The 27,476-nt window shown below is 45.2% G+C and overlaps 1 protein-coding gene across 3 annotated transcripts; it reads left to right on the top strand.

Annotated features, from left to right (window-relative positions):
* Positions 1-15,682: 15,682 nt before the first annotated feature.
* calcb (calcitonin related polypeptide beta) lies at positions 15,683-27,125 on the top strand. Of its 3 annotated transcripts, none has more exons than XM_008107241.3 (5): positions 15,683-15,841; positions 18,563-18,658; positions 19,593-19,724; positions 23,029-23,214; positions 26,643-27,125. In XM_008107241.3, the coding sequence occupies exons 2-4, from the start codon at positions 18,573-18,575 to the stop codon at positions 23,186-23,188; spliced, it is 378 nt and encodes a 125-aa protein (XP_008105448.1). In that variant the 5' UTR covers positions 15,683-15,841; positions 18,563-18,572; the 3' UTR covers positions 23,189-23,214; positions 26,643-27,125. The 3 variants fall into 3 exon arrangements, with proteins under 3 accessions (XP_008105448.1, XP_008105441.1, XP_003214782.1); XM_008107234.3 differs by having other exon boundaries at positions 23,026-23,214; XM_003214734.4 differs by lacking the exons at positions 23,029-23,214; positions 26,643-27,125 and adding an exon at positions 20,565-21,343 and having other exon boundaries at positions 15,684-15,841.
* The last annotated feature ends 351 nt before the right edge of the window (positions 27,126-27,476 follow it).

Raw genomic sequence — 27,476 nt, 5'->3', positions numbered from 1 at the left:
AGGCTTGCAAGGTGTGCTTAATTGTGTGCCAGAATAACCCTATATGTTAATGCAGAAAAATATGCTAAACATATGTTTGGTCCAGGATAGGGAGGGGAAATCCCACAGCCAAAATATGCAAATACAGCACCCCCCTGGTGGCAGGGGCGGTTCACCCATTAGGCCAAGTAGGTGGTTGCCGAAGGCGCCATCTTCTAGGGGGCGTCTACGAAGGCGCCATCTTCTAGGGGGCGCCTGCGGCATTAGTCAGATTACATGGTTCCAGAAGGCGCCATGAGGGTGCAGCCTGCCTCCCTTCCCCTCCCTGGCTCCCCTGCCCTCCATGGGCATGGCCTGGCCTGCCTCCGTGGCCTGGCCTGCCTTCACGAGCATGGCCTGGCCTGCCTCTGCAAGCATGCCTCGGAAGCGAGGGGCCGGGCACCTGCTGAGGGCGGAGGAGGCGGGAATGGCAGCACCCCCTCTTGCACCCCCACCCCCTTGTCAGGAAAGGAGGGTGCGAGAAGGCGGAGAGAAGCCCTGGGGCCACTGCTGAGCATCCCAGGAACATGGCGGAGGAGGCAGGGGTGGCTTGAATCCTGGTGTGATGTGAGCACGGGAGGAAGGGCTCGGCACCAAGAAGCGGGGCCTCATCCTTCCTGCTGGGGAGAGGGAGAAGGAGGAGAACCAGGCGAGGAGGCTTATTTCTCCTCCTCCTCTTCCCCTTTCTTGGGCAAACCGCGGGCAGTGGAAGGAGAAGCAGTGCGTTAGGGAAGGCACGCAGGAAGAAGGGCAGGCGGCTGTTCCTCCCTCCCTCTTTCTCTGTGAGTGACTCTCTCTCTCTCCATGAGGGAAGAAGCGGTGCCGCCATTCCTTCCCCCTCCTGCCTTGTCCTCCTCCCCACCTCCATGCCCACCTTTCCTGCCATCAAAAGGGAGAGGAAGGGGGATCGCATTCCTCTTTGGGGAGAGGCTGCTGTTCACAGGGGGGGGGGCATTCTCTTCATGCTGCTCTCCTTTCCTTCCTCTAAAAAAACCCCTCTCTTCTTTCTCTTGCGCACCTTGATATTCTGGGTTATATGGCTGTGTGCCATATAACCCAGAATATCAAGGCAGAATAACCCACAATATCTGCTTTGAACTGGGTTATCTGAGTCCACACTGCCATATAATTCAGTTCAAAGCAGATAATGTGGATTATCTACCTTGATATTCAGGGCTCTTCCACACAGCCATATAACCCAGAATATCAAGGCAGAAAATCTCACAATATCTGCTTTGAACTGGGTTATCTGAGTCCACACTGCCCTATATCCCAGTTCAATGTTTGGTGCTAAATTCGCAAATATAGTAATTCCTACATAACATTACCATGTATTGAACTGCTTTTTCTGCCAATTTGTTGTAAAACATGGTGCTTAATTTGTAAAATCATAATGTAATTTGATGTTTAATAGGCTTTTCCTTAATCCCTCCTTATTATCCAACATTTTTTCTTATCCTACGCTTTTATTTTTCAGTGATTGCTTTGCGGGGAGGGGAATTCTGTTCGCCCACACTGGAAAATTACTTTGGGCCAGCCCTGCCTGGTGGAAATACTTTCAGAGGCAACTAATTGGGCACTGCATTGGCAGTTGCATTACAGCCTCAGTTTTTCCTTTCCCCATTTACCTGTGTAGGTTACTTTGTTCTGGCACCCACAGTTGTTGGAAAGGAGTGTGTTCGCATGCTTGTATCTGGAGTCCTTAGATGAACTACCTGATATGAATACCATCAGAGAAGGCTTACCAATGTAATCTAGACTATGTAACCAGGCTGTTGATTTTTCTGTGTGTGCATAAAGTACCCTTTCCCCCTTTAACCAAGACCTTTGCATGTGAGCTCTGTGTGTGCATGATATGGGGCAGAGAGTATAGCACCATGTTTTTTGCCGTATTGTCTCATTTATCATCCTCCAGCATAAATTTAGAATTATATCTCAGAGTTTTTCACGGTGACATTGTTAAGGTGCTTGACATGTGGTACTCCTTTCCAGAACAAAAAGAGAAGAAGCGCTGCCATTTAAGTCAATGGCATAGATATTCTTTTCACCAGATCTGAGATGGCTGCAAAAGTAAGCCATCAACAGGGAATGAGTGTAGAATATGGCATAAGTGTAATGCTCTCTTGTGCTATTCATATTCTCATCACCTTTACCTCTCTTGTTGGTGTATCTCTGCTGCCATATCCAAGAAATTCTGCTTGTACATCTGTTGTGCTGGTGGCATAATCCAAGTACCACCAGGGTAATGAAGCTTTAGTTTTGCAAGCTGGCGGAGCATGCACTTATAGAGGTAAGGGTTTTTTGCATGGAGGGAAGTACAAAATAGGCACCCTTATGTGATTTTCTGGGGTACCAAACTGCACAGATAGCAAATACTTTCCCCTGCATATAGAGAGCAGTAGAAACAATGACAGATTACTCTGGTCCCTTCTACACTGCCATTTAGGATCCAGATTATCTGCTTTGAACAGGATTATATGGCAATGTAGACATATAACCTAGTTCAAAGCAGGTAATGTGGATTATCTGATTTGATAATCTGGATCATATGGCAGTGAGTAAGGGACTGCAGAATAAAGACAATCAAACAAGGCTAAAGTGGTTTCATAGAATCATAGAATCATAGAATAGTAGAGTTGGAAGAGACCACATGGGCCATCCAGTCCAACCCCCTGCTAAGAAGCAGGAAATCGCATTCAAAGCACCCTCGACAGATGGCCATCCAGCCTCTGCTTAAAAGCCTCCAAGGAAGGAGCGTCCACCACGGCCCCGGGGAGAGAGTTCCACTGTCGAACAGCTCTCACAGTGAGGAAGTTCTTCCTGATGTTCAAGTGGAATCTCCTTTCCTGTAGTTTGAAGCCATTGTTCCGTGTCCTAGTCTGCAGGGCAGCAGAAAACAAGCTTGCTCCCTCTTCCCTATGACTTCCCTTCACATATTTGTACATGGCTATCATGTCTCCTCTCAGCCTTCTCTTCTGCAGGCTAAACATGCCCAGCTCTTTAAGCCGCTCCTCATAGGGCTTGTTCTCCAGACCCTTAATCATTTTAGTCGCCCTCCTCTGGACGCTTTCCAGCTTGTCAACATCTCCCTTCAACTGTGGTGCCCAAAATTGGACACAGTATTCCAGGTGTGGTCTGACCAAGGCAGAATAGAGGGGGAGCATAACTTCCCTGGATCTAGATGCTATTCCCCTATTGATGCAGGCCAGAATCCCATTGGCTTTTTTAGCAGCCGCATCACATTGTTGGCTCATGTTTAACTTGTTGTCCACGAGGACTCCAAGGTCTTTTTCGCACACACTGCTGTCAAGCCAGGCGTCCCCCATCCTGTATCTTTGATTTCCATTTTTTCTGCCGAAGTGAAGTATCTTGCATTTGTCCCTGTTGAACTTCATTTTGTTAGTTTTGGCCCATCTCTCTAGTCTGTCAAGATCGTTTTGAATTCTGCTCCTGTCTTCTGGAGTGTTAGCTATCCCTCCCAGTTTTGTGTCGTCTGCAAACTTGATGATCGTGCCTTCTAACCCTTCGTCTAAGTCGTTAATAAAGATGTTGAACAGAACCGGGCCCAGGACAGAGCCCTGCGGCACTCCACTTGTCACTTCTTTCCATGATGAAGACGACGCATTGGTGAGCACCCTTTGGGTTCGTTCGCTTAGCCAATTACAGATCCACCTAACCGTAGTTTTGTCTAGCCCACATTTTACTAGGTTTCCTATTCTATGTTTATGTTTGAACATTTTGACATGTCATAAGATACACGATTTTCTCTTCTATGAGCATATGTTTTCCTCATCACAAAAATATAACATTGAAGGCATTAAAGTCCAAGGAGGGAGAAAAAGATGATCTGAGCAGAGCAGAACGGAGAATTAGAGGTTTGTGATTTGCAACAGCTATGTAAGAGGAATGTTGAACTAGGACAGGAGGAATTAAAGTGTATGCAGGAGAATCTGGAGAGCAAAAAGAATTGATTTGATTATATTAATGTGAAATATGTCTTAGCTAAAAAACAGAATAGAAGAATTGCCAGAGCTACAATAAAACAGTGTAGTGAGTTTAAGCACCACAAGGCAATTAGGCCATATTGTAAGAATTGCAAATAACAGGGCAAGTGCCACACACAAGGTTCTGTGGCAACTAAGACAACCATTTACCTATGAGAAGCCGACCAGAAGGATAAAAGCGTATCAGTTCCTTCGGTAAAGCTTAATTCTTTTTATAATCTGATGTAATCTCATTTCCTATATTTCAGGAAAACCACAAAGAGCACAACTTTTTAATGGGGCAATATGTGTACAACAAGTGGTTCTGTGAAAGTTGAAGGGGGAAGGGGAAGAGGTGTCAGTAATGATTGCTCTTCTGAATTCCTCATTTGGATAGACAGTAAGAGGGAGTTAGTCAAACAATAAAGGAAGGAAGATGATGACATATTCCTCAGAATTGCACAATGATGCCAAAGAAAGGCAGAGAAAGGCCCTTGTACACTTTGATTTCACTTTATCTGCCATGTCTGTATCCCATGGAATTCTGGGATTTGTAGTTTTGGAACGCACTAGCAGTCTTTGCTCAAACATTCTAAATGTGCCCACACTTAAATTGCAAATCCATGCTATAATTTATTACACGGAAGGATCCAAAACCTACCTAAGAGTTCTAAGCACTCTATTTTTCCAGTTATTAAGCACTCCATGGGCTCACTTCCTATGGCCATTTTCTTCCTGCCTCCTTCAGCACAGCTACACTGGTGTAGTGCAGTGTTTTTTAAAGTCTAGTCTTTCAGGTATTTTTGACTTCAGCTCACAGAACCCTTGATCACTGACCAAGGCACCTGAAGCTTTTGGGAGTGGAAGTCCAAAACATCCGGGGGACTAAAGATTGGGATTAAACCAAAAAGAATCTAGCCATGGTTTAATTTACTGTTAAAAGTTAAAGGTAAAGGTTTCCCCTGACATTAAGTCTAGTTGTGTCTGACTCTGGGGGTTGGTGTTCATCTCCATTTCTAAGCCGAAGAGCCTGCGTTGTCCATAGATGCCTCCTAGTTCATTTGGCCAGCATGACTGCATGGAACGCCATTACCTTCCCAACAGAGCGGTACCTATTGATCTACTCATATTTGCATGTTTTTGAATTGCTAGGTTGGCAGAAGCTGGGGCTAACAGCGCTAACAGCAGAAGCTTGATCACAATTCTATGCATATTAACTTGTGCCACATCTATCATAAGCATGGTTAGAATACAGCTATATAATACCTGCAGAATTTCTTCTTGCAAAGTAGTGTTTGCATGTTAAAATGTAAAGAAACTGCCTCAAATGCCATGAACTATATAGAGCAAATATATTTATTGAATCACACTCAGCACTGACTAAACAGAGGCTAAATCTTATTTGCAGTAATTCACTTGAAGAAGTCTCAGACTACAAAAAGAGAAGTTTACAACTGTTGATACAAAATGAAATAACACAACCATTATATAGTGAGTTTTTTCCTGAATAAAATGGAGCAATATGAGCCTCCTTCAAAAATATTTTGTGCTCTGTGACCAGTAATTTGTAATATATTATGCAATGATTCTGTCTGGAAAAAAGAATACAGACAGGTTGGGCAGGAGCTTGAAGCAGCGAAGCGAAAATAAAGTAAATAAATGATTCTATAAGGATGTTAATGTTTCCATTGTTAGAATTAAAAGCCGAGGTATGCTTTGGGTTTCATGCTGGGAGAAAAGTAGGATATAAATTAAATAAGTAAACTACATTATGCACATTTACATATAGACTATATGAATGTGACATGCACTTATTTACCCAAATAGTCAGCCCTCTGTATCCATGGGTTCTGTATCCACTGACTCAGCTAATCATTCAGAGGGAAACCCAAAGAGCAAACCTTGCTTTTACCACACACCAAGCTAGGTGTGTAGGCATACCCTGCTGTATCTTCCCATCATTTCACAGATTCTCAGGCTCTCTCTGGCACATGTTTGAGTTGTTTACTATTGTACGAGAAGGAATGCCAATTTATAATGCCATTGTATATAGTGGGACTTGTGCATCCATGGATTTTGGTATCCTCAGTGTCCACTGTATGTTTCAATTGTGTTTGAGAAATTACCTCTGGTGTGTGCATGCTGGGTGGCAAACACTTTTGAGGTGAATGCAGTTTTTCATTTACTAAACATAATCTGTACTCATTACAGCAGACCTATACCCAACTGTTGTCCTATGCACACTGAGCAAACATCACCGATCTTCTGAGCATTTATGCTCACCAATAGAGTTATCTGAATAAGCATCCGTGCATGCCTTAGTATTAGTGCTGCAAGAAGCCAGCTGACTACCAAGTCTAGCCAGCTTCCTGGGACAAGATATACCAAATGTGCAGACTTAAAACAAAAAGGTTCATGAAGGTGAAGCTGGAGTTCTATTTTATAATGAAAAATGTGAAGAAGAGACATCTACACTATAGAATGAATGCAGTTTGACACCACTTTATATGCTATGGCTCAATGCTATGGAATCTTGGGATTTATAGTTTTACCAGGTCTTTAGCCTTCAGTGCACCGTAGTGCTGGTAGTGCAAACTACAACTCCCTGGATTCCATAGCATTGAACCATGACAATGAAAGTGGTATCAAACTGCCTTTATTCTACAGTGTAAATGCACCCTCACTTTGCCATGATATCATCTTGATGACAGAGATTCCACCCAGGATGGTTTTGTTGGGGAAAAGAGGCCATCTTTTTGTAAGGGCTGATTTTAAACCGATGTTCCTCTGATCCTGGCAGGAGAAAGGAGGTCGCCACCCCCTTGCTCTTTAAGAAGGGCTCAGTATTTTTCAAGGCAGGCTTCCAACAGGACAAGACCCCCTTCCTGAAATTATTACTATCAAAGCACCGCCAGCCATTTCCATGGGGTTGCTCGGCCTTGCTGTGAACTGTGACACCGGCCTCTGCCATTTTTACTGCAGCTTCCTTTTCAGGCCAATGCAGGGCACTGAAGCAAGAGGGTTGGGTTACAAAGCTCAATGCCTTTTTATAGGGGGTTAAACCTAATGGCACCTAATGCTTTGGCTTCAGTTCTGAGGAGACACGTGTCCAGTCAAAGGCCTGCTTGGATTAACGCATCCTGGATCGGTGAGGGTGCACCACAGTTAGCTCAGCTCCAGCTTTCAGTCAGAATGGGAGCTCAGCTGTCAAGTTCATATTTTAGGTGGCAAGAGATCCATGGACTTCGGAGAAAGTCCTGTAGAATTGCAAATCCTCAGCAGAGGTGAATCGAGTGGGAGCTGGTAGTGTTGATGTGTCAGATTACTGGTGTATGGTGTGTGTGTGTATGTATGTATGGCAGAGTCTGTATGGATCGCCATGTGTTTGACACGAGTGTGGCAGTGTGTGCATGCATGTGGCATGAGGCCGGTGATGTGTGGCTAACAGTGTATTTGGCAGGAGTGTGGTAGCCATGTTGTGTGTGGTTAGTAGTGTGTGTCACAGTTTGTGAGCCTAGTAGCATGTGTGGTTAGCAGTGGAGGGCATGTCATAGTGTGAGGTGCAGCAGACAGGGTACATACTCTTAAGAAAGCTTAGTACCAAGGCCTTTAGAATGATATTCCATTAAAAAAATCAGATAAAATGTGATTGCCAAGGCTCTTGTACTGGGTTGCTGTGAGTCTTCCCGGCTGTATGGCCATGTTTCAGAAATATTCTCTCCTGACGTTTCGCCCACATCTGTGGCAGGCATCCTCAGAGATTGTGAGGTCTGTTGGAAACTAGGCAAGTGGGGTTTATATATCTGTGGAAGGTACAGGGTGGGAGAAAGAACTCTTGTCTGTTGGAGGCAAGTGTGAATGTTGTAATTAATCACCTTGATTAGCATTAAAATGCCTTGCAGCTTCAAAGCCTGGCTGATTTTTGCCTGAGATAATCCTTTGTTAGGAGGTGTGAGCTGGCCCTTATTGTGTCATGCCTGGAATTCCCCAGTTTTCAGAGTGTTGTTCTTTATTTACTGCCCTGATTTTAGAGGGGTTTTTTTAAAATACTGGTGGCCAGATTTTGTTCATTTTCATGGTTTCCTCCTTTCTGTTGAAATTGCCCCCATGCTTGTGGATGTCAATGGCTTCTCTGTGTAGTCGGGCATGGTAGTTGTTGGAGTGGTCCAGCATTTCTGTTTTCTCAAATAATATGCTGTGCCCAGGTTAGTTCAGCAAGTGTTCTGCTATGGCTATTTATTTATTTATTTATTTTTGGTATCAGAACTGAAACAGAGGGTAGACTTGTAATGTATTTAGAAAAAAAAACAAAGTTAAAAACGTGGCATGATACCAAATATCCTTTGACCAGAAACTGGCCACTTGGAGTGACTCTGGTGTCCCTGCGAGAAGGTCCTCCATTGTGCATGTGGCAGGGTTCATCCAGGCTGCTATGGCTGACTTCTCTGCTTGAATTAGTCTGCAGTTACTTTCGTGTTCTCTTGAACTGCTTCAAACACATTGTTATTAAGACCACGATTGTAATGGAGACCTCCCATGAATAACAAAGGCTACATGAAATCTCTTCTCCTAACTAGCAGTGTGTGGGGCACGTGTGCGGCTAGGAGGGTGTGGCATTTCTGTGGCAAAGTGTGTGAGAAGTGTGTGTGTGTCTAGTTTGCCAGGTACAAATATGGCACAGGATCAGTGGCTAGTAGTGTGTGTGTGTGTGTGTGTGGTACCCGTGTAGCTAGCCGTGTGTATGCCAACGTGTGATGTAGTGTGTGTAATCCAAAGATTAACTGGAAAACTTTTCTCCACAGTGATTGGTTACTAATTCCAAGTTAAAGACTCTTTCCTGTTTCCTTCCTCTGACGTCTGAAGGACAAGGACCGCCGCCCTGAAGAAGCCTGCTGACCGAGACGAGGTCACTTTTAGGAGAGGAACTTGAATTGTGGGGCTTAAAGCTGTTCGCCCTTGAAACGGGGCTCTTTAACCGTAGTGGCATCCGAAAGAATAAGCTCGAAATGGTGGGAAATGCTCACCACCTGCATTTAACCCCCCTCCCCTTTGCAGCAGAAGCCAGAGCGCGGGAAAACGCGGGGGACCCTAAAGCTGAGGGGACTGTAATGATCTCGGGCTAATTTGCGTTTTGTTTTGGAGGGAATAAGAAGCTTATTTGTCGTTTTTTAAGAGGTGGCACAAATATAATGGTATTTTCCTATGTTAGAAATGTTTCTTATGCTTGAGATGTAGTCCAATTCTCTGCACGTTTACTCAGAAGTAAATCTCACCTCTAGCCACGAAAATGTACGCAAAGGATGTGGAACAGAAAGGCGCGGCGTGACCCTATCTGTGCCCATGGAGAAGTCACGAAGTGGGACTGACGCTCAGAATGAGAATCTGAGCCATTCCAGGCTGAGACATCTCACATTAGGGACTCATGGAAGGAAAGAAATTAAAGAAAGGCGTCCTGTCTTCTGAGGAGGAGCTAAAGCAGGCATGGGCGAACTTGGCCCTGCAGGTGCTTTGACTGGCCCTGGTTGTTTCCTGTCTGAAATTTCACTGTTTTCAGCGTGTTGTTCTTTATTTACTCTCCTGATTTTAGAGTTTCTTTTAATACTGGTAGCCAGATTTTGTTCATTTTCATGGTTTCCTCCTTTCTGTTGAAATTGTCCACTTGCTTGTGGATTTCAATGGTTTTTCTGTGTGGTCTGACATGGCTCAGTCATGGGAGCTGTAATTCTGCAAGGTCTTCGTTCACGCTTCTCTTCTTGTGCCTCACCAAACCACAGCTTCCACGATTCCATAGCACTGAGCTGTGGCTGCTAAAGTGGTCAGACTGCATTAATTCCACGGTGTAAGTCTAGTGACAGGACCTAGCTCTAGAGCAGTACTTTGAGACTTTGGTCCTTCGGGCGATTGGGACTTGAACTCCCAGAAATCCCTGACAGTTGGCCAAATGAATGGGGCTTCTGGGAGCTGAAGTCCAAAACTCTCGGAGGACCCAAAGTTGGGACCCAATGCTCTAGAAGAAACTCCGCAGCGAACGACTTCAGCCGGATTTAAGCTTCCAGTCATTGTAAAGAGTGAACATGCCAAGCGATATTGATGGAAGCAACAGTTGTAAATAAAGGGTTTTTTTTTTTTCGCATGGTCGTCCCACTTGTTTGAAACTCTGAAAGAAAACGAAATCCCAGTTGGACTTCCACCAGGTTTGGAAGTGGGGAGGGACTTCAACCAGCAAGAAAAACCATCGCGCGGGTTTCTGAAGAGAGGAGATGCACGGAAGCCCCCCTCCCTTCGGCCCTTTCCCTCCGCTTCAGGACAAGATGCGAGAAAGCCGTGATTTACATGGTTATCAGGCCACCAGGGCAGGGCTCTCGCCTTCTGCCACTTCCAATTAGAAAGGTTTATTATGAAAGGTTTCCAGGCAGCGCTCCGGCGGAGCCCCTGGGGAGGAATCGACAATCAGAGCGGTGTCTTGTGTTGTCAAAGGCTTTCATGGCCAGAAACTAGGCAAGTGGGGTTTATATATCTGTGGAAGGTCCAGAGTGGGAGAAAGAACTCATCTGTTGGGGGAAAGTGTGAATGTTGCAATTAATCACCTTGATTAGTATTGAAAAGCCTTGCATCTTCAAGACCTGGCTGATTCCTGCCTGGGGGAATCCTTTGTTGGGAAATCCACAAGCATGTGTACAATTTCAACAGAAAGGAGGAAATCAGGAAAATGAACAAAATCTAGGTACCAGCATTAAAAAAAACTCTAAAATCAAGATAGTAAATAAAGAACAACACTCTGAAAACAGGGGAATTCCCGACAGGAAACAATAAGGGCCAGCTAACACCTCCTGACAAAGGATTCCCCCAGGCAGGAAGCAGCCAGGCTTTGAAGCTACAATGCTAATCAATGTCATTAATTGCAACATTCACACTTGCCTCCATCAGACAAGACTTCTTTCTCTTACCCTGGACCTTCCACAGATATATAAACCTTCCTTGCAGGAGAATAGCTGGAAAAAATTCGGGGCGGGGGAGAGGTGGGGGGTTGAAACCTTTTTTTTAAGCGAATCATGAAGAGTAGTTCCATAACGCAAAATAATTTAGAAATCAAGCTCCACTGATAAACTTCAGTGGACACTCAAGACAGATAAACTTCAATGGACACTCATAGGGATTTAGTTAATCAGTTAAAATTCATGAATAAACCAGGTTTTTTTAAAAAAAAACCTGAAAATTTTCGGAGGGGTGAACCCCTTAACCCCCCTCCTTGGCTACAGCCTTATCTAGTTTCCAACAGACCTCATAACCTCCGAGGATGCCTGCCATAGATGCAGGCGAAACGTCAGGAGATAACGTGTTTCACCGCTTTCTGATGGGTTTTTTTTTCAGATATTTCATGCAAGACACAAAGCATACACACGTTCACTATAGACAGAAAGACACACACAGATGCAAGGTTTGACCAAATTTTTCTCCATCACTTGCCTAGTTTCCAACAGATCTCACAACCTCTGAGGATGCCTGCCATAGATGCAGGCGAAACGTTAGGAGAGAATGCTTCTGGAACATGGCCATACAGCCCGGAAAATTCACAGCTACCCAGTGATTCCGACCATACCTGCACTTCCAGTTGGCCCAAGCGCCTCCCCGTCCCACTAAACCAGTGGGCCTCCAGGTGTTGGACTTCGATTCCCAGAAATCCCAGCCAATTTAGCAGCTGTTAGGAACTGTGGGAGTTGAAGTCCAAAACACCTGGAGGGCCAAAGGTGCACTGAAACTTTCTTCTAGTCCCTTATGGGTAGCTTAACTCTCCCTTCCGCTCCTAAAGAAGACTTCTCGCCGCAGGAGTGGCCTCATATAGAGCGCCGCGGGAGGAAGAGACCACTCAAGCCCACACTTGAAGGGGTAAAGGCAAACAAAGTCACGCCGGAGGGACGAGGAGCGGTTGTTCGCCCCCAGGAGGAACAAACACACTCGAGGAAACGCGCGAGAGGCTTCCCTCCCCCCTCTCCTCCCCTCGAGACGAGTGGCCCGGCCCTCCAAGCCAAACATCCTGGGCGGAGGAGCAGGTGTCCGCGCGCCAGGCACGACTCCGCGCCCGCGAGACAATGACTAAGAGCCCCTCGAGGCGGGATGGATGGCCCCCCTCCCCTCCCCTCCCTGTCTGTCACCCCTTCTCCTCTCCCACCTCCGGTCTCGCCGCTTCCGAAGGGACAACAACACACAGCAGCTGCTGCCGGGCCTCCCTTGCTCACTCCGGCCGCGAGGAACGTGACCACTTCAGCCCAGGGACAGAAAACAAGGAGGAAAAGAGAGAGAGAGAGAGAGAGGGAGGAGGAGGAGGAGGAGGTGGCGGCGGGGAGCGCTGTTCCCTGTGCGGCCCTTTGCCAAAGCAATTTCCCATTAAGGCAATCGATCACGGAGCCGGTGGGGGTTGGCAATGACTGACTGAATCACTCGGGAAAGGAAGGGGGGGAGGGGAGAGTGCAGACACGATACTGCCAGCCGCCTTCCCTCCCTCTCTCCATCTCTCTCTCCCTCAGCAGTCCCAAGCGAGGCTCGCCCACGAGGGACGCCCTGCTTCAGGAGAGGAATCTCTTATTGGAAATAACTGCATCCAGTCTCTGGGCACATCACCCTTTGGAAACAAATGGCAATCATAAACCTTATTGAAAAGGGGAAAAATGATGTCATATCCGTTTGGAAAATGAACATGTGGAGACCACCTTTACAAAAGGACTAGTCAAGAAAAGGCATGACTTTGTTAGAAGTGAACCCTTTGGACAAGTGATATTCACAAACATTCATGTCATGGCACACTGGTATCTCAGCTGTTAGACTGAAGAACCATGCCTTTGAACTGCCAAGGACAAAGACACGCCACTACAAAATATATATTTGGCTAGCAGAGTGTGGTTGTTTCTTTGAAGTTGAAATTGCAGTTGTAACTGTAATTGCAGTTGTAATTGCCCAAAACATATACACTCCCTTTAAAAACCATTTAGTTCAGTGGTTCCCAACCTGTGGGCCGTGACCCAGCAGTGAGCCCTGTGAATGAAAATCAGGTCCGCAAACCTCCTTCCTCTTTATTTTATTTTATTTATTTTATTTCTGCTCCTTTCTGCGGAGCTGACCATTGCATTGGATAGACCACATCAGCTCTAGATTATTAAATATGGTTTTCTGTGGGCAAGCAGATGGCATACATTCTGTTTCAAACTAGAGCTGCTTCAGGAAAGGAATCTCTAACTAGACCCCTCAATTCCTTCCTTTCTTCAGTTCATATCCCCGCCGGCTGTTTCTTGGCTCCCTCCGTCCCCCACAAAAATAGTAAGCGAAGGCCTCATTAGGTAGATTGCCTGCGATTCATAGCTTGGCCAAGCTAGCTCGCGTTGGCCCCTCTCCAGCCCGTGTGGCCATGCTGGTTGGTGCGGGGGAGGGGGGATTGTGAGCAGAGCCACTTTTAGGAGGAGTAACGTCGCCGGGCTCACAATGATTTCACGCAGGACTTTACCAGCACCACCCTTGAGGCGTTTGAATTGAACACTTGCCTGTTGGAGGCAAGTGTGAATGTTGCAATTGATCACCCTGATTAGCATTGAATAGCCTTGCAGCTTCAAAGCTTGGCTGCTTTCTGCTTGGGGGGAATCATGGAGGTGAGTAGAAAATAACATTTAAAAAACCGGGAATTCCAGACAAAAAAATAATCAGGACCAGCTAATCACCTCTCAACAAAGGATTCCCCCAGGCAGGAATCAGACAAGCTTTCAAGCTGCAAGGCTTTTTAATGCTAATCAAGGTGATCAATTACTACATTCACGCCTCCAACAGACAAGCGTTCTTTCTCCCATCCTGAGCATTCCACAGACTCGAGGCGAAGTTTCTCTCCGAACTACAACTCTCATGATCTCACAGCATTGAGCCAGAGAAATTAAAGTGATGCCAAGAAGCTACACTAATTCTACAGTGCAGATGCACTCAAGGTGGCAGCCTTTCTGGGACCTTGGCGTGAAGCGCCTTCACTCTCAACGTCCCATTGAGCTCCGTAGTCACTTCGTCTCCTGTGCCATTTCACCTGGGAAAGAAAGTACAACCTGGGTTGCTGTGAGTTTTCTGGGCTGTATGGCCATGTTCCAGAAGCATTCTTTCCTGACATTTCGCCTGCATCTGTGGCAGGAATCCTCAGAGGTTGTGAGGTCTGTTGGAAACTAAGCAAGTGAGGTTTATATATCTGTGGAAGGTCCAGGGAGGCAGAAAGAACTATTGAATGTTGGAGGCAAGTGTGAATGTTGTAATTGGCCAGCTTGATTAGCACAGAATAGCCTTGCAACTTCAAAGCCTGGTTGCTTCCTGCTTGGTAGAATCCTTTGTTGGGAGGTTAGCTGGTCCTGTAGTTTAATGTCTGGAATTCCTCTGTTTTCTGAGTGTTCCTCTTTATTTACTGTCCTAATTTTAGAGTTTTTTTTAATACTGGTAGACAGGTTGTGTTCATTTTCATGGTTTCCTCCTTTCTGCTGAAATTGTCCACATGCTTGCGGATTTCAATGGCTTCTCTGAGTGGTCTATAATATATTTGGAATACGGATATCTATAACTAAGATACACGAGGTATTATGTTATCGTTATTTTGAAACATCAATTATGTCATCGCACAATAGACCTGTCGTGCCGTAACATAATTGATGTTTCAAAAATAACAATAACACGATACCTCGTGTATTCTCTGAGTAGTCTGACAACACCTAACACCTCCTAACAAAGGATTCCCCCAGGCAGTAAGCAGCCAGACCTTGAACTTGAAAGGCTATTCAATGCTAATCAAGGTGATTAATTGCAACATTCACACTTGCCTCCAACAGACAAGAGTTCTTTCTCCCACCCCGGACTTTCCACAGATATATAAACCCCATTTGCCCAGTTTCCAACAGACCACCCATCCTCTGAGGATGCCTGGCATGATGCAGGCGAAACGTCAGGAGAGAATGCTTCTGGAACATGGCCATACAATTGGGAAAACTCACAGCAACCCAGTGATTCCGGCCATGAAAGCCTTGGGCAACAGGCTACAACCTGCAAAGCGGTCTTGGCTGCATGAAATGAATGGCTGGTTGAATGAATGCACGAGCAAAAAGTTTCCAGGGAGAGACGCCGGGCCGGTGTGGATGGAGGAAGTCGGGGCAGATCCTCGCTCACGGAAGCTAGTAGCCCACGTTGTGGCCACGATGCTTTCTCTGTCTTTGGAGCAAAAGTTGAGGAGGAGGAGAGGAAAGATGCCAAGCGACTTCCCCTTTCTGCAATGCAGCATTTTTCGCAGTAGATGTCGCCTCTAATAAGTAAATAGCCTGCCCTGTTGAGTGTGTCCATTAAAAAGAGAGCGTGGCCCTCCAAGGGGGGGGGGGATATGGGGTGGCCTACATATCATACGTGGCTGGGACAATTTCATTAATTAATTAATGCCATTAATCCTCCGATATGCCCCCCTCCCCTCCAGTTTTTTCCTCTCCCCCCCCCCCCACCCCTTTCCCTCCTTCGGCGTTCGATGACCTCAATGCAAATGAGCCTATCAGCTGTGCCTAAATGACTGGCAATTTTTTTGTGAATGGAACACACTCGGTGACTGGGCGATGACGTCATTCAGGAATTGGGGTTTCGTGGTCAGGCGTGGATTGGCTCGAGAGGGATGCCGGAGGTGCTGATTGGCTGGCCGGGGGCCGGTCGGACGCCTACACACTTTCATCCTGGCGGCAGATATAAAAAGGGGGTCCTTGGGCACCCAAGACCATCACGATTTGGAAACACACACGAGGGGACTCCACTACGCCGCCTTACTTACTCTTCTTCCCCAACGAAGTCGGAAGGTAAGCCCTTTCTCTCTCTTATTTGCCCTCTCAACCCATCGGACTAGTCAGGTGCGTGCTGGAAGCCCTTCTCAGGGCGCATCTGCACTGTAGAATTAAGGCAGTTTGACACCACTTGAGCTGCTATGGGATCCTGGGCTTTGTACTTGGCGAGGCACCTGCACCCTTAGGCAGAGAAGGCTAAAGAAAGACCTTGTGAAGCTGCAACTCTCTTGATTCCATAGCACTGAGCCATGGCAGTTCAAATGGTGTCAAACTGCATTAATTCCACAGTGTAGATGCACCCTGAGAGTCGGAGAGCATGCAAGTCTGACACTGGAAAGCTAGGGACTCAGAAGTGAGTTCAATGGCATTGACTCCCAGGCAAAGTGGTAGACTTGGGGTTTGAGGCTGCCATTCAGGGATGCCAAGGCTCCTTATGACGTCTTCTTATGACGTCTTCATCTTGTTTGGATAGAGTGAATGTTCTCGGGTTTGAGGGACGAACATAGCCTGTCATTTTGGGAAACGGCACGAGTGTATGCTGTCAGAAGGAGAAGGCAGGCGCTAGGAAAATACTCAGCCAGAGAAGTCAGCCATAGCAGAGCACTTGATGAACCAACCTGGACACAGCATATTATCTGAGAACACAGAAATGCTGGACCTCTCTAACCAGCACCATGTCAGACTACACTGCGAAGCCACTGAAATCCACAAGCATGTGGATAATTTCAACAGAAAGAAGGAAACCATGAAAATGAGCAAAATCTGGCTACCAGTATTTAAAACAACTCTAGAATCAGGACAGTAAATAAAGAACAACACTCTGAAAACAGGGGAATTCCAGACTGGAAACAATCAGGTCCAGTTAACACCTCCCAACAAAGGATTCTCCGAGGCTGGAATCAGCCAGGCTTTGAAACTGTGATTAATTGCAACATTCACACTTGCCTCCAACAGACAAGAGTTCTTTCTCCCACCCTGCACCTTCCACAGATATATAAACCCCACTTGCCTAGTTTCCTACAAACCTCACAACCTCTGAGGATGCCTGCCATAGATGTAGGCGAAACGTCAGGAGGGAATGCTTCTGCAACATGGCCATATAGCCCGGAAAACTCTCAGCAACCCAGCTAGAAAAAGAGTTTATTCTAAGAGCTGGGAAGTGTTGCACCCACTCCTCTTTGCACCCCGTTTGGCCCTTGATCTTCAACAGATGCCTGCTTTTCTTGGTCACATTAGGGAAGAATGTAAAATAATATGTATATAATTTGCAGGAAAAAAAATCTAATTTTATGTTACTTTGGGATACAACAATCTTTTTTATTTTATTCAGAGACGACAGATTAAAAAACATACCAGAGAAAAACTTAGGGTGATCTTACAGAATATTTATATACACACACACACACACACACATACATACACACACACACACACACACACACACACACACACACACACACACACGTGGAAACTCATCCCCTTTGTCAGGTGCATAAAACGGAACCCTGGGGACAGCAACTTGTCTTAGAAACGCATCTTGAGAAGGAAATAGATGGAAATATGTATATTTAAAGATAATACATATTTTAATGTGGTATATTTGGAAAAGCTTGCACATTTCTGTACGTGTGCGCGCGTGTGTGTGCAGGGGACAGAAATAATTCTGGTCTATCTAAAGCGACTGAATATAATTTGTTTTTATTTAAATATAGAACTCACCCTTTCAGTTTTTACATTTTTGCCAAATAATCTTCAGCGTCCTTCGTTTCACCATCATATTCTCAACGCTCCTGACTTAAAAAGCATTTTCGAACGAAAGGTATAGGTTTTCTAGTCAATCGTCGCTTTAAATACACACACATACAATACGACGCGTTGGACCGCTTTCTGATGGGATTTTTTTTCAGATATTTCATGCAGGACACAAAGCATACACACGTTCACTATAGACAGAAAGACACACACAAATGCAAGGTTTGACCAAATTGTTCTCCATCACTTGCCTAGTTTCCAACAGATCTCACAACCTCTGAGGATGCCTGCCATAGATGCAGGCGAAACGTCAGGAGAGAATGCTTCGGGAACATAGCCATACAGCTCGGAAAACTTACAGCAACCTATTGTTCTCCATCTGTTGAATCATTTGATCTGAATCCCTTGAGAAAATAACACCTATCCAAAAGAGTTACGATTTGGACTCTTTCTAAATCATTTCTATATCCAAGGGGGTGGGGGGCATCTACACTGCGGAATGAATGCAGTCTGACGCCACTTGGACTGTCAGGGCGATGGCGATGAAATTTTGGAATTTGGAGTTTGGTGAGGCAGCAACACTCTTGGGCAGATAGAGCTAAAGATGGATGGACACTGCCCTATATCCCAGGATCTGATCCCAAATGATGTTTATCCCAGATTATCTGGCTGTGGAGGTTTATATAATCCAGTTCAAAGCAGATAATCTGGGATCAGATCCTGGGAGTGTAGATCCAGCCAACTCCAACTCGCACGATTCCTTGGCCTTGAGGCAAGGCGGTTCAAGCGGTGTTCAACCGCATCCATTTCTTCTGCAGCCCAGACTCACGAACCAAAGGGAAGAGAAGGCGGCTCTGAGTTCCCTTCCTCCAAAGAGCCCTTGGGGCTTCTTCGCGCCCACTCCCCGGGATCTGCGCGGGTGGGGGTGGGGGTGGGGGGCAGCTCTGCGGTGGGAGCCTGTTCTCAAGGGAGCCTGTCTTGCAGGGCGAGCGCCATGGCCATGCTCAAGCTGTCCTCTTTCCTCGCCGTCTACGCCTTGGTGGCCTGCCAGATGGAGAGCTACCAAGCGGTCCCGCTGAGGTAAGGAGAGGCGGGGCGGGAGACAGCGACGCCGCGTCCCATCAGGCCCGAGAGAGGGAGGGGAGGGCCAGGGGAAGGGGAGGAGGAGGAGGAGGAACTCCACTAACCCGAGTCCTGGGGGTCTAGAGGAAAGGGAGATGCCAGAGGGGACCCCCTACCAAACCTAGGAACCTTGGCCCTTGAAGCCTGATGCTTTTGCGGTGTCTACGAGCCACCAGAGGAGGAGAGTCTCCGGCAGGGAATGTACTAGGTTAATCCCCTTCCAGGAGCCCCCAGTGGCGCAATGTGCCGGCAAGACTGCTGACCGAAAGGTTGGAATCCCTGGTTCCTCTTCTGTCATCTCCAGCTCCCCATGCGGGGACATGAGAGAAGCCTCCCACAGGATGGTAAAACATCAAACATCCTGGCGTCCCCTGGGCACCGTCCTTGCAGACGGCCAATTCTCTCACCCCAGAAGCAGTCGCTTCTGGCGCGGTAAAAAAAAAATCCCCATCCAAAAGCAGAGACGGACGAACAGGTTAGAAAAGAAGAAGCTGGGGCATCCGTTTCACAAAGGAAAGAAAGCTGGGCATCTCATCCATTCGGGGTTAGTGAAGGTGAATGCGGAGGAAGAGGGGTCCGGAGGAAGGCGCGGTTCAGCAGCATAGGGAAGGAGAGGGGGAAAGAAGGAGAGTTTGTGTGAACGCATCACACGCGTGTACACCAGGACCAGTGTGGGGAAATGCCCCCTTCCTCCCAAAACGATAGTGCCCCAAAGCGTGACTTTCTCTGGTTATCCCCTTTCTCCCTCCCTCCCTCCCTTTCCTTACCTTTGTTCCTTTCTTTTCTCTTCCTTTTCCTTCTTCCCTTCCTTCCTTTCCCTTTCCTTCTCCATCCCTTCACCATCCCTTTCCCTCCTTTACCCCCTTTCCCTTTCCCTCTTTCCCTCCCCCAGACCCGGCTTAGAGCCCGTGACAGACCGGGGCGCTTTGGGTGACTACGAAGCGCGCCGGCTCCTCAACGCGCTGGTGAAGGAGTACGTGCAGATGACGGCGGAGGAGCTGGAGCAGGCCAGCGAGGCGAACAGGTAGGGAGGGAGCGGGGTCTTGGGGGGGGGGGGGCGGCGGAGGAGGAGGGTTGGGTCTTCGGACCCCTCAGGGCTGGGCGGGGGCTCCCTCTCCTTTGCCCTCCTCCCCTCTGGCGCCGCAAAGCGCGGCCTGCCTTCCACCCCCTCCTCAGCCTCCTCCACTGGAAACTCCCCCACTAAAGGGTTGGGTTTTTGCTGAGAGGTGACTGCCTTACGACCCAGTTCTTTTTCTCCTTTTGGAAACCATTCACCAAGGCCTTGGAGTTGAACAAAAGGGGGTTGTAGTAATACTAAAAAAAACTAAAAAGTGGCCCAGCAAGAGGTACGTCTTGATGTTATTCCACCCTCCCAAAGAGAAAGGTCCCTTCCTACCTTTTTTTTGGTCTTCTCCTGTCGCGACATGACGCCTGTGGGCTGGAGAATCTCCTTGCACGCAGCGCCCCCCTCCGGCCGAGCCTTGCCACTGCACTGGTTGCCATGGACATTGGACACCCTTCCCCACCCTGCCATGCATGATGGAGAATGAGGCCTCGCATGCCCTGACACTAGGACGCATAGTCCTGAACTCCCCTCAATGTGCCTGATTGGAGCATCAGTGGATCCCTCTCCCTTCGGGCCTCTTCTCCTTCCCTTTGCATGGTTACCCTGGGGTTGTTGCCTTGACCTCCTGTTTGGACTGCATTTTGTGGGTGTCTTCCTTCATTTTGGGTGGGAAGGGGCACTTGTTTCCTCTTGGCGATGGTTGTTGGGGCTGGTATGGATCCCATAAGGGGCATGACTTGTTTCTGCGCATGGTTTGTCTCCTGTTACTTTGTTGGGCATGTCTTCCCCTCCCTGCAGCCTGGACAGGAGACCCATTTCCAAGCGCTGTGCCAACCTGAGTACGTGCGTGCTGGGCAAACTGTCGCAGGAGCTTCACAAAATGCAGACCTACCCGCGCACGGACGTCGGGGCAGGGACGCCTGGCAAGAAGAGGAATGCCTTGACTGAGCTGGACACTGAACGCTTGGCAAACTACCAGGAGGCCCTCCTCGGAAGCAACTAGATCGGGCGCCTTCCACTGCCCTCTCCCCTTGCCCCTGCTTTTTAAACAACTACCCTCACCCCCTTCCTACAACTTGATGCATGTGGATCTAACCTTGGTTGCTAACTTTGCTCTGTTCTTTTGAATCTTTTTTTAAAGTGGAATAATTTCAAGTGTCCATGACACACAGACATCACAGGATAGTGAGCTAGGCTGTGATGAGAGCAGGCATGGGCAAACTTGGGCCCTGCGGGTGTTTTGGACTTCAACTCCCACCATTCCTGACATTCGCTTAAGCGGCTGAGGGGGAAAAGGAAGGGGCCTGAGGCTGTCAGGAATGGTGGGAGTTGAAGTCCAAAACACCCGCAGGGCCCAAGTTTGTACATACCTGAATTAGAGGGAAAAGCACCTGCCAGATTAAGCCGAATAAGAATCATTGCTTTGAAGTTTTTCTCAGATGTTTATTTTCCAATAATAATAATAATAACAATAATAATGATGTTTTGATTTCTGGCTACTTAATGTACTAAATAAATAAATGTTTCTTTCATGCCTGACCATACCACTGTTCAATAAACCTATTTTTCTATAAGGATTAGGTCTATTTCTCCTAATTGTTCAGTGATTTTAAACATTTTTTTCCTACATAGAGTTCAATTGTTCTTGGACACAGCTCTTGCCAAATGCTTGGATCAACTGGATTGCTGTGAGTTTCCCAGGCTGTCCAGAAGCATTCTTTCCTGACATTTCACCCACATCTATGGGAGGCATCCTCAGAGGTTGTGAAGTTTGTAGGACACTAGGCAAGTGGGGTTTATATGTCTGTGGAATATCTGGCTCTGATTGTTTCTTGTCCGGAATTCCCCTGTTTTTGAGTGGCCACCTAATCACCTCCCAACAAAGGATTCTCCCAGGCAGGAAGCAGACAGGCTTTGAAGCTATAAGGCTATTCAATCCTAATCAAAATAATCAATTGCAACATTCACACTTGTCTTAAATAGACAGGAGTTCTTTTTCCCACCCAGAACATTCCACTGATATATAAACCCCACTTGCCTAGTTTCCTACAAACCTCACAACCTTTGAGGATGCCTGCCATAGATGTGGGTGAAACGTCAGAAGGGAATGCTTCTGGAACATGGCCATACAGTCCGGAAAACTCACAGCAACCCAATGATTCTGGCCACAAAAGCCTTCGACAACACCTTGAATAAACTGTTTTTGAAAATACACAACATTAACTAGGTAGGGTGGCAGATTTATTTCTGTTAAGTTAGCTGGAAAGCCTCCATTGACCTTAATGGCATAGGCCTTTCAATTTGTAGTCATTCAGTATCATTTTTGTAGAAGTACTGTAGGTGAGTTGCAATTAATAGAAATGCTATCCAGTTACAAAAGCTACATTTGAGTTTGAATTTGTCCAGGTAAGAATTTTATTTTTTCATTTCTATTTAATTGTTCTCTTCCATTTGCATAAATCTATGTTAAGTGAAGGAGTCATTTTATATTGGTTGAATTCATGAATTGAATGTAATCTTGGGAAAGTTGCTTTTGGGAGAGAACTGTGGCTAAGATAATTCTGGGATTTTTAATCCAACAAGTACCTTATCTAAGTTCTGACCTGGATTTTCAAGTTATATTTGTTTTGTAATCAGAAAATACATTGAAATATTGTTTTTAATCAAATTGGCCCAGACAAGAGTAAGTGCTGGGTATTCTCAATTGTCTATTGCAAGTAATGAGAATTCACAGTACCGTACTTAGTTATTATTGGATAAGAATGCAAGAAAAGTGACTTGATGAGATACTTGCCTGTCTAACCTAGTATCCCATAGTTTCCTATGGTGATAAACTCGGTTTTCTTTGTCCAGTTATAAAAATATTAGCTCTTTCCTACTGTTGCCTCCCTCTTTGCAGGTAGCATTGAATGGGGATCTAAATATTCCTCATGATCTTGATTAATATCTATTGATCAACCTGTTGCCTACACCTCATAGTTACAAGGCAAACCATACTTTGCTTCCTAGTCAACTACCACTAAAACAGTATCGTTCACTTTTAAGTAATTAGACCATACAGCTGTTCAGGGGCACTTATTTGCCCCTGGATCCTTTGGAACAGAGCTACTGAATTCCAAAGCATTGCTTATGAGAAAGGAGCTTGAGGATAAATTATCCTGTTCTTTCAAAACACCCCAAGGTCCTTCTCTATTTATAAATTATCTGGTGCTGAAATAAGGATTTCAGATCTTAATTCTTATTTGTTTCTTTGTAAAAGCAGCGTTACAGCACAGAAGAGAGGATGTAACACAGCTACCTGTGTGACCCATCGCTTGGCAGACTTCCTGAGTAGGTCAGGAGGAGTGGGCAAGAACAACTTTGTACCTACCAATGTTGGATCAAAAGGTTTTGGCAGGCGAAGAAGAAATGTGCAGATGTAATCTCCTGAATGACCCCCTGGAATATGGTAAATGCACAATAGCCTTTGGCAATTGTCAGTGTTGCAGATTTCCAGTCCTTGGTTGCAGGGGAAAGTAAAGTGCTGGGCTCTCCATAGATATAAAAACCCATGGCTGCCCAAGTTCTGATATATACAATGCTGTCCCTTGTATAAAATGACAAAATCAAATTTTGCTTTTAGGGATTATTATTTTTAGGAATATTTTCAAGATGTGGATGGTAGAATCCGTGAATGCAGAATCCATGGACACAGAGGACTGACTGTATAAACAATGAACTTCATTGACAATAAAAAAATAAAATTTCTAGGACAGTGGTTCTCAACCTGGGGTACCCAGAAGTTTGTGGCCATCAACTTACAGAAATCCTAACAGCTAGTAAACTGGCTGGGATTTCTGGGAGTTGTAGGCAAAAAACATCTGGGGACCCCAGGTTGAGAACCACTGGTCTAGGATAAGGATTTCATTTGGTTCCTATAAAATAGGGGTAGGCAACTGCTGAGGATTAGAAAGTTACATGGCTGTTTAGGAGACTTTGAAAAGCTGCATCCTTCTTTGTTTACAGAAATTCTCTTTTATTTTGCCCCAGGTGGGGAGGGGGCAGTTTCACTATGCTTTTGATTCCTATTTGGCCATTTTAGGCCCAGGAGCGACCTTTAAAACAAAAAACGATCTGGGAATTACTTACAATTTTTGTTTTTGAACCTTGTGGGCCTACAAAAGCATCCCTTAGAGCTATATCTGACCCACAAAATGCACTTTGCTCACCCCTCCTTTGCAACACCTGACCAACATGCCATGTGGTCATCCATGGCTGCTGTTGAACTGCTGTGTCTCTACTTGGGGCTAATACCAGTAACTCTGCTATTGGAAATCAGTGTAGGCTGCTACCCCCCCCCCCTTTTGCTCAATGTTGACACTCTGCTAAGCTGCCACTGCCCTATCAAAAATTACTTGTAGGTTTCACAAATTTACTGTGTGTGTGTGTGTAAGGGGTAGTGGTAACATTTAAAATTTAGTATTTACTAGTGTGTGTAGGAGCTTTTTTTTTTGCAAGGTAACTTGCAGCTACTTCACAGGGATGGACAAGCAGTCCCCAAGTTACGAAAAAGTTTGGTTTTGTAGGTTTGTTTTAAAGTGGAATTTGTATGTAAATTGGAACAGGTATATTTTTAAGTGTATCTCCATCTATCTATCATCTATCTTTTAGCTTTGGATAGCATAGGGAAGGGTTAACACCCCTGTGGTCTTTGCTGTCTGTGCCCCTGTTCAGGAGATTTCACCTCACTTTCTGTCCCTGTGATAATTGGATTTTTTTTAAAAAATGGCCTTTTGTGGAAACAGGGATTGAAGAGAAACCTTCAGTGGAGACACCTTTTCTCCATGATAACTCTTTCAGGAGTGAACTTTCCTTCTGAAGGGTAGATTACTCTTACTTCCTGTTGTCTCACCCCCTCCCATCTTAACTATTAGTCATTTAGGGCCCTTCCACGCAGCCATGTAACCCAGAATATCAAGGCAGATAATCCACAATATCTGAACTGGATTATTTGAGTCCACACTGCCATATAATCTAACTCAATGTGGATTTTATACAGCTAGGTGGAAGGGGCCTAGGAAGGATGTTAAAGAGTGGAATCAAATTGATCTGCATACAATTTTTTTGGGGGAAAGTAATATATCAAACATAACAGAATTAATAACTGGTCAAATTACAGAGTTGTCATTTGTAATCTTAACAACTAATGAAAGCAGTTTGTAGTTTCATTTATAATACTATATTGTTTTTCATAAACTTAATCTGTTCACATCTTGGAATCCTGGACTACTTAAAGTTTCATAAGTGACTTGTGAAATCTCACAGGCTGTTTTAATTTATAATTTATTAGTCACCTTTCTGTCTTTTTTTGTGGTGTACTCAAGGCAACATCTGCTGGTCTCCTCCCTATTTCATCTTCACAATCAAAGCCCTCTGAGGGAGTTTGTATGGTTCAGGGTTGATCCTTGAGTCCCATGGCTCACTGGGGATTAAAGCCAGGATTCCTAAATCCCGCTTTAATCACCTCACATCACTGCCTCCCTTCTGTTTTTATAATTCAACTCTCTGTGCATTTTTACATTTTCCTTTATTTTGTATTTTTCTCTTGCCTGTTTAGTCAAGAATTAGCTCCCATGATCTTTATATTTCCTCATTGCCTTTTTGTCATGTCACCACAGCATTTTCTGTTTCTGCCTGATCTGTGCCCCACTGGGGGCAGGGGGAGAGTATCAACGAGGGTACTGCTGCATAGAAAGCAGGCTGTGATCAAAATCCAGATGTTAGTTCCATCTAGAGTTAGATCCATTGAATAAGAACTTGGCAAGTCATTGACTTGGTAAGCCTGTTGTAGGTGAGATGGACAAGTGGATTTCGACCTTTGTCTTCCAAAATGCTTCCATCTTTCTGAAAGAGTTCTGCATGAGGGTATTTTCTATAAACACCTGGTTTCTGATTGCAGTGATGACAGAGAACAATGGCAGCCAGGCAAAAAAGGATAAAAAGTGGGTGAGAGTTGAGAATTGTTGGTGTAGCTCTAGATTCTTTTTCATATCCCTATGAGCAGCTATTTGCTTCATTTTTGCCAAGGGAGTCCTCCAGACCAGTGCTGTGTGAGATGTCTTGCTTTCATAACGCTTTCTGTTAGGAGCCCCCGATGGTGCAATGGGTTAAACCCTTGTGCCAATAGGACTGCCGGGGAGAGTGTGGATGAGCTTCCTCTGTCAGCTCCAGTTCCCCATATAGGGACATGAGAGAAACCTCCCATAAGGATGGTAAAAACATCAAAACATCCGGGCATCCCCTGGGCAATGTCCTTGCAGATGGCTAATTATCTCACACCAGAAGCTACTTGCAGTTTCTCAAGCCACTCCTGACACACACAAAAACCTTTTTTTGTTGCCTGCGATTCTATTTTCCTGTCACTTTGAACTGTCAGATGGTAAGAACCCCCCCCCCCACATGTACTAATTTAAATGCTGATGAAATCTAATCATGCTAATTATCACTGCCCACTTACATTAATGCTGTTTGAGAAAAGAAGAATTTTTGTAGTGTTGTAAAGTGAAACATCTATTATCTAAAACGTGTTTTTATTTTATTTTTTTTGCAAACATTTTCCTAAATACACCAGAGGAAGGCAACTGTGGCTCACAGGGTGTAGATTCAGCTTTGTGGCCTATTCTGCTTTGTCCTCTGGAAGACAAGAAAGACTGGAGATCAAATGAGGCACCGCATCTTCTCCACCTTTCGGTGTCTGAGGCAGTTGTTTCATGCTTCCTAATAATAGTGTTTTTTTCTCCTATCCTTTAATATTTCAATCTGGTAACTAGGTAATTATGAATTTAAAAGGAAATCTGAATTAACATGTATTTATAGGCTCTTTTTGGTTTCTTTCAGATTGCCATGAAAATGAGCAGCGAACGCCTTTTAATTTCTCTTGAAAGCAACTTTATTCCATAAATCAAGATGGCCGTATAAAGACTCATTTTTGCATCCTTCTAATATCAAAGAAATATTTTGTTTTAAAATTAAAGCACTTCTGTTACATAATATATATATCGAGATAATTATTCAAATTAAATTATTGTATATTCTTTTTATATGCAGTTCTATTTCAAATAAAATGTGACAGCATCTATTTATTTATTTATCTTGTAGCATATCTGTGAAATATGACCCATGCTATTTATCTTGGCAATACTGCCAAATCTCGGGGATTACACTCAATTGCTGCCTATCAAGGTATATGTGTAAGATATGGTGTGCTGTGCCTTGATGTAAAACATTTAACTGACATGATTGTACAGTATGTTTAAAAGATACTTACAATATTGTATCATTTGTGAATTTATGCAAGATTAAAAAAGTATTTTAGATACACATGGATTGAGAAACTGGTCCTTCATTTAAACATTTCCTTTTTTATTGCAAATTTATTGTGCAGATATTTTCACCCCAGTTTGGGGGTGAAAATGGGGAATGGTGGTGATGGTGATCACTGGAATTATTGGTTGACTAGTAATGTTTGCATAATGTCTCCTGGGCTGACTTCACCCCAGTCTTTTTAATGAGCCATCCCAATATTGCAGCAAGTGAATGTATGTAGCAGTGGTTCTCAACTTTCCTAATGCGGCGATTCCTTAATACAATTCCTCATGTTGTGGTGACCCCCAACCATAAAATTATTTTCGTTGCTACTTCATAACTGTAATTTTCCCACTGTTATGAATT

This window comes from Anolis carolinensis, chromosome 1 (assembly GCF_035594765.1).
Source record: "Anolis carolinensis isolate JA03-04 chromosome 1, rAnoCar3.1.pri, whole genome shotgun sequence".
Taxonomy (NCBI): Eukaryota; Metazoa; Chordata; class Lepidosauria; order Squamata; family Dactyloidae; genus Anolis; species Anolis carolinensis.
The sequence above is the reverse complement of the archived record's forward strand: the minus strand, read 5'-3'. Positions and strand labels throughout refer to the sequence as shown.

Bases quoted from the DNA above. Each gene is read 5' to 3' on its own strand.
- calcb (XM_003214734.4), top strand. From the start codon at position 18,573: ATGGCCATGCTCAAGCTGTCCTCTTTCCTCGCCGTCTACGCCTTGGTG. The intron at 18,659-19,592 runs GTAAGGAGAGGC...TCCCTCCCCCAG, and splicing joins TACCAAGCGGTCCCGCTGAG to ACCCGGCTTAGAGCCCGTGA. The intron at 19,725-20,564 runs GTAGGGAGGGAG...CCCTCCCTGCAG, and splicing joins CAGGCCAGCGAGGCGAACAG to CCTGGACAGGAGACCCATTT.